Consider the following 11,919-nt stretch of genomic DNA (forward strand, 5'->3'; position numbering starts at 1 on the left):
GAAACTGGTCCTCGACAATCTTCAATAAATGTGTAATGAGATTATACGAAGATGTCTTATCAACATGATTTTTGGTCAAATTAATTTTCTTGATGAGCTCCAAAAAATAAACCATTCCGATTAATAAAGCGAGTGTCCCCACCGAGCCTAATATTCTGTTATATATAAGACTCAGACCAAACCAGACCGTTTATCTCTAGAAACCAAAACCAAATCACTGGTTTGGTTCAATTTTGCTTTTCCGTTCGGTTCCCGGTTTTTTCTTTCACCCCAAATGTAACGACATAAGATGACAAAGAAGGAACCACCTTGCATGTGTTTTATTCAAATCCATCTTGTGGGGTCTTCCATATCTTTATAGGACCACAAATGCAAAACTTCCAACCCCCCACCATGGACCTTTTTTCCCTCTCTGTGCAACTGTAACCACTATCACTCCACCGACCTTACACATTACATTTTTTCCAGGATTACCCCTAGAGCCTTCAAACCAACTTCAATCAATTTTGTAATTCCATTCCTCGAGTGTACTGATTAATTCAGTGTTAAGCTTGTGCCGGTCAACTGGCAGTAGCTTTTAGTTTCTCTCTCCCAACCAAAAAATAAAAAGTCAACCAAGGTTTTGGACTCCTTTTCAAAACCCGATCTTGACCAAGAGATAAGCTATGAACCACAGACACGAACATCGATATTCCGACGCGAAAGAATTGGTGGACACGACACGTTGGGGACACATTAAAAGAAATATTTGTATTATGTTACACAAAAATCTTCATTTATAATTAAAATATCATACATGCCTTTTTCGCCATAATCAGTGCATCATTCACAGAAATGTCGCAAAAAAAAAGTGTTTTATTATTCATTCACATTTATATTCAATGACCGTCATCAATCACACCAAAGACGTTCTTTCTAAGTTTAACTAAAGTCTACTATGTTAAACCCCCAACACCTAACACTCCGGTGAAGTGTCCATAGAGTGTCTGGACAGCATTCTAAGGTGTCCAGAGCACAATCTAGAGTGTCTGCAGAGTGTCCAAATGCAAAACCATGGAGAAAAAATGGGACATTTTTGGTTTGAGGGTTGACCGTGTGTCCTGAGGGTGTCCGGTAAGTGTTCGACAATGATACTTGACCTCCGGCAAAGTGCTTGCGCTTTCAAAGAGTATAAATCAATCACCAATGACAGAGGTAATGAGCTTGAGACACAAGGAAAAGTAATGTAAGTAAAATAAGGTTGAAGATGTCATCGGAAAAAAAACTATTATGTACACAATGCAAGAGTCTAGATATGTTCATGGTACTGAAGTTAAAGGAGGACAAGTTTATTCTAGTGAGAAACAGGCAACGTGCATGAGATTGATACAATACGGACATAGCTTAAACATATGGTATGCTATCAAATTATTGCCAGTTTACTAACCTTAACCACTAGCTTGTATAGATTAGAGCATCATTTTACGTGACAACTGTATGATTGGAAGTCCATCGCTCTTTTCATTCCGACCACTGACCTTTGTGATTCAAGTGGCATCTTGTTATTGTAATCCCCATCTTTCAGACTCTCTTCTTCCACATGGACTTCAGTTTCTTCATCTGCAGATTAAAAGTTCAACCAATGGCCGCAATTTTAAACAGAGCAAAGTAGAACGGGTGAGACTAGAAATCAGTCAGTGTGGCATCACAAAGATATAGTCCCCTTTGTTTGCAGTTTTCAGATTCTTTTTTCTAGATTAACTTATCAGAAGCTACAGATTCATTCGTAAAAGAAATTTTCTGAATACCATGACTACATAAACTATAATTAGGGTCTTAACTCTCAAGCAGTCTTGAGAAAATGAAGAATATCCAACTCGATTCAACAAAGCAGAAATCCAAATAAGTTGGTAAGCTGCACGAAACAGAAAAACGACCAAACGATGAAAGAAAATCTTGCCTGAGATATTTGCTAGAGAAAGTTCAGTAAGGCGCCTAACGCAGTCCTTCAATGCTTGGAGTTCAGCTTCTTTCCCATGAAGTTTTGATTGGGCCTGATTCAGTTCAGACTCTAAGTCCACAATCTGGCTCTCTTGCTGTTCGATGAGCAAATGGCAAAGTTTCTGATCCAGTTCAGATGGCAACACACCACTCAAATGATAAGAACTGGAATCCTGGTCACCTGGCTTGCAAAATCCTTCAACAGAAGTATCAATCTGCACAACGCGTTGAATATGTCTAGAATTAAACTGGATAAACTATCATTCGGGGATTAGCAATAGTAGTTCATTCACAAGTACATTCCTACTGCCATTCAGTTCACCTGTCAACTCCCGCCTGGCAAATAATGTTAGATTCATGCAATCGAAAGAATCCTATGCCTCACGTAGTCCGTGGTTACTCCATATTGCTTGAATCTAATGTCAGATTCATGCAACATGGAGTAACCATGGACTCAGAAACAAGAACGTTTTGTAGCATCAGATTTGTGTAGGCCATCACTGGAAGGCATGAACTTATATTGAAACATGTAGGGTTCAACATATGCTCCTTATCTATCATAGTAAACACTTTTTTTCCCGATGAGGTAAAATACCAAATAAATATATTTTACAAAACGGACAAATGACAAGAGCTGAATGCAAACATGAAAAGCAAAGTTAACAGGACAAGTCATATGCTAGTAAGCAAAACAAAGAGAACGATAGCTCACCTCACAAATATCTGATATCCTTCCATCAGCACCAGAAGCTTCCGTGGAGCACCAAGGAAGCTTTTGCAGTTCAGACTCAAGCTCTGCTTCCAAACGATCCATTTCCACCACCTCTTGTCGTGGCTCGTCTGTAAGAACACTACTTGCAGATCCACCTTCTTCAGTTAAAAGGAAACCAGAATCGTGGACGTTGTCTCTGTTCTCAGCGCTAGACTCTGATACTGGATTGCTATTTCTGCCACCAATTATGTCTAGCTTTGCACTGGTATTTGTAGAACTGGAAAATTGCAGACTACGTGATGATTTCCTTTTGTGGAGTTCAGTTTTTAGTTCTTGAACAACTTTTGCAGTCTCATCCATTGCTGTGTTCAGCCTACCAATTTCGGCCTTCCCAGTAGACATCATATACATGAGTCCAACGCCAAGTCCCCAACTGAAAACTGAGTTGTCTAGAACACATAGTAATGCACTAGTCATGTAGATCCCAAAAGATGCCAATGTATTATACTCTTTGTAGCAGAAACTACAGAGAAAGACTAATCCATCACAAACTAACCAGCAAAACAAATCCATTTATCCTCATATGCAGAAAGCTAAAAACAAAATTTACCACAATTTATTTTCTGCCACGATACATTAGTCAACCTAGTGATTTTAACAAACATTTAGGCTGTTGCTAATTTATCCAACCGCTTGATATTCTTTTGAATACGAATCATGTGGCAAACAAACGCAGCAATATCCTCTTCAGACACAACGTTATCAGCTACGGAAATGGACATCAGACATGTATCGCACGATGACCATCCTTGCCCAAGTTCTGGACTTTGTCTTCTGCTACTATTTCTTAAATTCTAAACATGTAAAAGTGAGTTAATACTAGTAATGCGTTTGAGGTGACGTAGTCAACAAAATTGGGTAGGTGTAATTTGTAGGGGGCCGAAATATCCGAAGGATCAAAGGGTTCACAAGGTCCAGAAGGGGGAATGAAGGTTCACACACTGTTTGACCCGTCATCTAAGCTGTCTCAGTTCACCTGTAAATAAGTTTGGGATTCGGCCCGGTATGCCAACATTTATCCGAAGGATAGACGGAACCACGAGTACTTCACCGAACGTCATAGCTGTATCCGAACGTACGTACACTTGAGTTCGCTCAGGGCTCTCGCCAAATGCACGGATAAGAACATCCACTTGTTCGGATAAGTTTCTCTTTGGTAAGGACACCAAACGCTCGGATAATTTCGTATGGCAGAAGTGGGTCCCGCCGAGTACAGGCGATTATGGAACCTTCCATAAATATCTACTGATAAGTAGGCTGTCTTATCTGATATTCGAAGTGACATCTCTGAACGATGTGACCTGTCTGACATCAACCCATGTGGCTCTGAAAGACTTGGGGAGTGGTGTTCATTAAATGGCCCTGCTACAAGGCGCCCACCGAGCAGAACGTAACACGTGGAAAGTATGACCAACTTGTTCAGCACTCCACCCCCTTTGCCTATAAATAGAAGAGCAACACCACTAAGAAGGGGGCTCTGACTCTTGAACAACTGCAATCTTCTCCTTACCAGCATATTTTTTCTCACAAAAACTTCTTCTCTCCTCCACCGACTGACTAGTTCGTCGGAGCTTCTTCCCGGAGGAACAACCCCCTCCGGTTCTGCAGGTACATCAAGACCGGCGTTAGCTCTCATCGCTTCACACACGAAGATAGCTACACAGGAAGGTTCACGAAGAAATCACGCCCCCACAATTGGCGACTCTGCTGGGGAAACTGTCTCTTAGCTCTCTATGTTGTGGAACTGAACACCGTACCTCTCTTCTTCTTTCTTCCACTCTCAACTTTCTAAGTCATATCTGGACACACTCTACCAGCGAAAGATTTCAATGATGTCCAAACTCCTCACACGGACGCTCTTGTTATCACCGTTACCTTTGAAAATCAACCAATCAACGTGTACTGGTCGACCAAGGGAGTTCGATCGAGGTAATGTTCTACTCGACTTACAAGCATTTGGGGCTTACCCCGAACCAACTCCGCACTGCTACAACTCTGCTCATCAACTTCACGGGCGCCCTTGTTTGTCCGCTCGGCTTGATTACCTTCCCCGTGGGCACCGCCTCCCGAGTGATGATTGTAGTGGCTGCTCATAGTGGACAATTCCCCGAGCCCCTACAATATACTCCTCGGTCGAGCTTGGTTGCATGGCATGGAGGTAATCGCCATGCGCGACTTTCGAGCGTCCACGAAGCCAACGTATTAAAGATTGCAAATGAAGAAAGGAAGCTTGGAGGATGCATGTTGACGGGGCTACCAATACCAATGGCACCGGGGCTGGTACTGTGCTCGTTTCACCGAGTGAAGCTGCTCGTCCTTCTATAAGCGTAACATTCGTCGATCATTTCCCTAACGCTAGATGGACATTTCCCTAACGTTTGACGGTAATCTACTCGTTTGGGCGAAATCCTCGTAGCCCTCGGTAATCTACTTGTTCGGGCAAAATCCTCGTAGCCCTCGGTAATCTACTCGTTCGGGCAAAATCCTCGTAGCCCTCGGCACTCTATTTGTTCGGCGAAATTCTCGAAGCCGTCTATTACTGTCAGACACTTTCACCCCTAGCGTTCGGCATCTCTACGCGAAGCTAGGGTTCAGGCACTTTCACCCCTAGCTTTCGGCATCTCTACGCGAAGCTAGGGTTCAAGCACTTTCACCCCTAGCGTTCGGCATCCCTACGCGAAGCTAGGATTCAGGCACTTTCACCCCTAGCGTTCGGCATCCCTACGCAACGCTAGGATTCAAGCACTTTCACCCCTAGCGTTCGGCGTGCCTACGCAATGCTAGGGTTCACGCACTTTCACCCTAGCATTCGGCTAGTATGCTTAGGGAAATCCGACGGGATTGTCTAACGTTCGACCCCCTTTTATTTTCAACTCCTCCTTCAGCTCAAACCGCTGGAAGGAGGAGTTGAGGGGCTATTGTAGTGGGCCGAAATATCCACAATTTTGGAACGTCCAGGGGGGTCGCGGACCAATTCACTTTTTGATATGGACACGTCACTCTGTGGAACCATTCACATTTGAAGCTGCAGGAAGCACCGGGTTCACAAGTAACCTCCCCAGGCTCGGCAACCAAGCTCGGTGGCCAGGCTCGGCAAGCTCCTCTCCATGGCTCGGCAAGCTCGATGGAGACCTCCCCAAGCTCGACAGCAACCTTCTTGAGCTCGGCGGCCACCTCCCTAAGCTCGGTGAAGCTCGGCAGCCAACTCTCTAAGCTCTGCGGCCACCTCCCTAAGCTCGGTGGGAACTTCCCTGGGTTCGGTAGAAACCTCTCCAAATTCGGCGAGCACCCTCACCAGTCAACAAGGGGAAGAAGGGTCAATGGTGAAAATCAGCCCCCCACATAATTGTTCTTGTCCTAAAGATAGTGCCATTCACAAGAAAACTCATCGAAATAAGTGTCATTCACATGTTCAAGCAGGGACCACTCCATCGACATATGGGAGATGACACTAGCGAATGTGCTTCAATAGGACTTGGATACTCTCATAGAGACAAACACCTCAAGATTATCACCATTCGCCGACATAATGCTGCAAAACTGTTATTTTTCTAGGCAACTGAGTGTCATAAGTGTGAATAATTGTATTTGCTTCATGGAACTTCCCTAATTAAGTAGGTCAACAATAAAAACGACAAGGGAATCTCTAGCACTTAGTCCAATCTCTAATCAGACTTCAATTTGAGTTTAAAAAATCTCCCAAATCCCTCTTCCCTACATCACTGGAACTCATAAATGACAGAGATCTTTCTTTAGTTGAAATTCTGAAGGCTTCTTGTGGATTTCAAATTTACCATTCTACCATTAATGAAGCTTTCATTCAAAACAATGCTTAAATCTAAGTCTGCCCGTTAGAACGCCTCATATCAAACAAAGGTTTACTCAAATTTAACACAAAATAAGTAAAATTTGGAATCAAGGACCGGAGATGGCCTAATAACTAACATTAAAAGACTAAAATAGTGTCCACCATAGCCATATGCACGACTTTAAAATTGACAACAGGCAGCTGCAAAATACCCTAGCTGAAGATAATGATATAGATACAGGCATACAGCCATCTATCTCCACAAGGGCAGACCAACACGTGGATGAGCCGAGTGACTGCCCTACCCATGTTCCTAATTTCTGGTTTGAAATTGTAAGTAGTTTTATTTCAAAATCCATAAAACTATCAAGGTTCGCCCGCTCAATGTTTTCTTTGATAATCTAACGCCCATCCTCCAAGATTTTTTAAAGAACTTATAATTGCCTCCTAATATTTTTTCATACCAATATTCACACTACAAAAATGTATTCTTTCCATCAATACTACTTAGCCTTCTGAAATGATAATAGATGCAAAAGATAGTTTGCCACAGGCCCACAGTAATCATACATCATCATATTTTTGTAGTTATATAGACTAATCAAAAATATGTTTGATAATCTTTTTTATAGTGTTTTTACAATCTGTGTTGGCTTGAATTGATATTGTTCATATATAACAATAACATATTGCCAGGAGGCCTTTAGTCCAACTGAAGTGCACGTAGAAACGAGGTCATGGCTGGAGCCGGAGGGCATGTAGGAACGAGGTCACGGCTTCTAACTCCTCTTCCAAGTACTATGTCTAACTACTCTAACAATATTACTTTCTTCGATACCACGTTCTGCTAAGGGAAATAAGTACTTATTTGAATTTTTTGAATTCAGTTTGATGTATGGGGCGAGAACGACATGTTTCGAAAAGCAAAAAAAAAATACTTAAAAAAAAATAACAACCTTAACAGAACAGGGTTAATCCACCTCATATTCCATTATTAAAATGTTAGCGTCCGTCCCTGCGGCTACAAATATGTTCAACAATGTGTATCTAGCAATCTAACCTTTGGAAGAACAAGATACGCATTTGCCAGTTGCACTCCTGCTAGTTCTTCTCTTCTTTACGCAAACGGCGAATTTCCTCGCACTCCTACTGCAATCCAAACCCCCACATTTTCCGTCCGACTTCTTTTCACTCCCAGCGCTCTTATCCGACTTCTTCCTCCGCAAATTCTTCGAACCGGACCCGGACCGTGAACCCGGACTCGAAAACCTAAACACCGACCCGTCGCAATCAACGAGTGCCGTTGAAGAAGCTTGGGATTGCTTCTTTAAAGGAGTGGTGAAATTTTGTTGATCTTCGGACGGATCAGGTTTCGAATCGGATTCTGGTGGATAGGGAGGGTTTAGGAAGCGGTTTGCGAAGAAGCCGGATCCTGCTACGGCTGCAGCTAACAGGAGTTGCCACATTGTGGGTGATTTTGGAGCAACAGGTTTGGGGGGTTTTAGAGAGAGAGAGAGAGAGAGAGATGAAGTTTGAAAAAAGTGTTAGCGGTGGGTTTAATGTGAGAGTCAGTGAGATGGAGCCTGCCTGGAGGTGCTTTTGACTCTCACGTGCTTCCCGCTTAGATTCAATTGGGCTTTTGTCTTTCTTTCCCGAAGTACCGGCTTCTTACGTTCCGTTTCGGAACCAAGAAAAAACTCTTATTTTTTAATAAGACAATTTCAAGTTAAAAAATTATAAATTTATTTAAATTTAAAAATATGCAATATAAATTTTGTTTGAAAGATCTCAATGAGATCTTTTATACGATACAAAAAAATTTAAAAAATTATTTTTTATTTATTTTATTTTTGAGTTTGAAAATGTGAAATAAGCTACTTATTTTTTAAGAAGATTTCTGAAACGGGACCTTAATGGGCCTACAAAAACGACATTTGGGAACTCTGTCCCAGAGTAAATGTCTGGTCCGCAAAATAAGAATTTGAAAATAACACGTTTTCTAAAAGAAAATTCCAACTTTTTTAATAAATTAAAAGAATTCATCTGTATCTGGTAAATTTTAAAAAAGTTCAAATTTTTCTTAAAAAATCTGTATTATTTTTAATTTCTAGTTTTGTTTGGGACGAAGGGAGTACTTTTTAACTTTTCTCTTAAATTTTGGAAAAATTATGCAATGCTCCTGGAACAGGATTTGGAGGTGCTATAGTGCACCCCGCGATTCGGCCGTCCAATTCGGCAATGGACAGCTCGGATTTAAAGGAGTTTGATTTAAATTTGAGCCATTTGTACTAGGATGGATGATCGGATCGACCGCACTATATACTGTAGTAGCGTGTAGTGCGGCTGGTGCACTACAGCATTTCCTATTCTCGTAGAATATCGTCATGTGATGCCTAGGGAATTACTCTAAATTTTGCGATTTCATAATTTGCGTCTATACTAGACTTTTTTTAAGTTTCTATTCTTTTTTATTAGTCTAAAAAATGTCGTCCTCTTTAAAAAAACAACAACAACAAAATCTGGAAAGTAATTTTCTTTGGGAAAATGGTACTCCTAAAGATATTTCCCATTAAGGAATATTAACCTTTTCCAGTTTTCTTCCCATTATCAAGTAATTTTTGTCTGTAATCAGCGTAGGCCCACAAAAAGTGCATCTGGAAAAGAAAGGAAAAAGCCCAATTGAATATTGAATAGAGCCCAGTTCACAAAAACATAGAAGTACTGACACCGTTTCCACTGACAAAAAAATATTAAAAATTTAACGCATTTTATCATTTCGTTTATTTCATTAAATTTTTTTTCAGCATTTTACCATCTTATTTATAATAACAAAAAAGTTGTCAACAAAAAAAAAAATTTCGCTTCAGTAACTCTACTTACAAACCCATCAACAATTTATTCACTACCAGAAATAACTTGACATTTCTTAACAACTTATTCACTACTAGAAACACCTAACAATTTCTCAACCACAAATAAACATGAACAAATTTTTCACTACCAAAAACAACCGTTAAATCTAAAGCAGGAAGCACGTTATCAAACCAAAATACAAAAATACAGGCAAACAAGTCCTCCTCACTAGTCAATTCACACCTACTCAAGCCTCGTCTGATAAGGTTCTATTTTTTAAATATTTATTTTTCGTTTTATAAGATCAATCATTTTCTCATAATACATCACATTTAATTTAAAAAATAAAATAAAACAAGTACACTGCTTCCTAAACCATCCCTATCCACCAGAACCCGATTCAAAATGCGATCCCTCCGAAGATCAACAAAATTTCACCACTCCTTCAAACAAGCAATCCCAAGCTTCAACGACACCCCCCGTTGATGTCCGTGTTTAGGTTTTCGAGCCCGGGTTCGCGGTCCGGGTCCAGTCCCAAGAGTTATTTGAGGAAGAAGACTAGAAGTTGGGAAAGTGGAGAAATGCGGAGGGGGTTAAGAAATAAGAGCGTTTGGGCCGGAGTGAAAAGAAATCGGATGGAAAACGTGCCCAAGATCTGTAGAATCCGATAATCTATTAGGAGTAACTAGTATTTTCGGTAAGTACTTCAAACTGATTATGAAAAGTTACAATCTCAAAATCTTAAAAAACAATTTCTCGTAAACACTTAGGTGTTGTTTGACTGGGTAGAGAACGCGCTGGGTTCCAACTCCAAGCCCAATTACATCACACAATATTTTACTCCGTACGTATATGCTATGTGTTTAGTGAAGAAGAAGATCCAAACACTTGATTATCAAATTACACATTTACACCGTCATTTGCAGTGTTGAATGAGGTTGTTTGCTTGTTGCAATGGTTATATTGCCTCACCAGGAAAAATGATACTAGTAAGAGTTACATGTCAACGCCTTTCCTTTTTTGCAAACCCTTTCTTGCACCGAAACACATGGGCGAATAGGAGAAGGCAAGAGGGAAAATGCAGTAAACCGATCGGATAATTTATGCAATCTCTGATCATCTTGATCTTGTCATCTTGACCAGGGATGCTGCCGAGCGGGTGCAAAGCGGTCAATTCGGCCGTTTATCTCAACATGGATGGCTCGAATTGAATCTAAACGTGTACAAATTTGAACCGCCCATTGCTCGATTAAAATTCGACCGTCGATTGCCGAGATGAGTGAACAATCCAACCGCTCTGCACTACTCTACAAGGAGAGATGCGTCTCCCATCCCCTTGATAAGATGATGAAAGACAAACAAAGCACACAATGACAGGAAAACTATAGGTATCAACTCTTCTTTTCAATCTTTTTGGAAACCACATTCTGATATTGATGCAAAACTAACATTAAGGGGAAAAAAAACCAAACCAAGTAAAAGACAATAAAAAAAGGGAATTGAATTAGGTACTTCCCAAATTGATAAATACACTCCCTTGGAGAGTGCCAAAATCAATCTCTATATATTTGACACTCCCCTATGAAAATGCGATTATCAATTTGAAGAATGCCAAAATCCCTCCAAAAAATCCGACTAGCCAAAACTGGCCAAGTCACATCTCTAGCATTTACGGCTTTACCATTACTAGTGGTAAATAAAGTCTTAAAAGTCATTTCACTATGCAATAAAAGAATTTAACACCTAACACAAGCTCACTCACTCATGGTGCATGTGCTTAATTTGACCGACACGAAGCAAAAAACAATTGAACATATAAATGTACTAACTTGAATAGTTTAATTTTAATAGGTAGGAGTAATTCAAACTAAAATATCAAATTGTAGTACATATTTAGACACAGCACGCTGTTGTGTTATCCATTAGTCACGAGTTTAAAATGTAACCCGAACCATTCACTTGTTAGAACTAGACGCGAACAACAACCGTTTAATAAAATTAAGTCGATCGATCGGGCATCAATAGCTTACGAATAGAATCAGATAATTTTGTTGTGCAATTTTTAGAGCGTATTTTCAGTTCATGTACGAGGGAAAACGTGATTTACTTTCTGAGTTTCAATATTTGATTGACTTGATTTTTTACTGAACTGTTCTACACATTAAGACCCTACAAAACATTTTCAAGCTTTCGGAACGTCACGAATGCAGTTGGTCAACTTTGATCATGTAGTATTTTCTTACACTACTTTACAATGAATACCCTAATAACAATTTCTGAATCCGTCACAGATGCCCATTTTCATCATAAGAAATAAAAACTCAAGACACGTATGTGGAGCTAATATTCTATAGTCCTGCCCCCAAAAAACAAATGCAGTTGCTGAGTTTGCATCTCAACAACTATTTGGTGCAGAAAGCAACCAAAGTCCTCTCATTTTGATTATCTATCACTCACCCCCCACCCTCATTTTCTTTAACTCCAAGGGATCACTTTCTGAAGCAAC

At 40.4% G+C, this 11,919-nt stretch overlaps 1 protein-coding gene across 3 annotated transcripts; it reads right to left on the minus strand.

Moving 5' to 3' along the window:
* Window positions 1-384: 384 nt before the first annotated feature.
* On the minus strand, window positions 385-8,134 carry LOC131326626 (protein POLAR-like 1). 3 transcript variants are annotated; one of them, XM_058359477.1, is made up of 5 exons: window positions 7,621-8,128; window positions 2,693-3,141; window positions 1,940-2,195; window positions 1,427-1,599; window positions 385-1,158 (listed from the first exon to the last, which is right to left on the minus strand). In XM_058359477.1, exons 1-4 carry the CDS (start codon window positions 8,024-8,026, stop codon window positions 1,457-1,459), a joined length of 1,254 nt encoding a protein of 417 aa, XP_058215460.1. In that variant the 5' UTR covers window positions 8,027-8,128; the 3' UTR covers window positions 385-1,158; window positions 1,427-1,456. The 3 variants fall into 3 exon arrangements, with proteins under 3 accessions (XP_058215460.1, XP_058215459.1, XP_058215461.1); XM_058359476.1 differs by lacking the exon at window positions 385-1,158 and having other exon boundaries at window positions 1,257-1,599; window positions 7,621-8,134; XM_058359478.1 differs by lacking the exon at window positions 385-1,158 and having other exon boundaries at window positions 1,257-1,599; window positions 2,693-3,215; window positions 7,621-7,783.
* Window positions 8,135-11,919: the final 3,785 nt, after the last annotated feature.

This window comes from Rhododendron vialii, chromosome 5a (assembly GCF_030253575.1).
Source record: "Rhododendron vialii isolate Sample 1 chromosome 5a, ASM3025357v1".
In the NCBI taxonomy this organism is placed as follows: domain Eukaryota; kingdom Viridiplantae; phylum Streptophyta; class Magnoliopsida; order Ericales; family Ericaceae; genus Rhododendron; species Rhododendron vialii.

What these genes read in the sequence shown, in the direction of transcription:
- LOC131326626 (XM_058359477.1), bottom strand. Translation starts at nt 8,026, where the DNA reads ATGTGGCAACTCCTGTTAGCTGCAGCCGTAGCAGGATCCGGCTTCTTC. An exon ending in CGTATCTTGTTCTTCCAAAG is followed by an intron (nt 3,142 to 7,620) that starts GTTAGATTGCTA and finishes TATGTGTTCTAG; the next exon opens with ACAACTCAGTTTTCAGTTGG. An exon ending in TTCTCTAGCAAATATCTCAG is followed by an intron (nt 1,600 to 1,939) that starts GCAAGATTTTCT and finishes TTTAATCTGCAG; the next exon opens with ATGAAGAAACTGAAGTCCAT.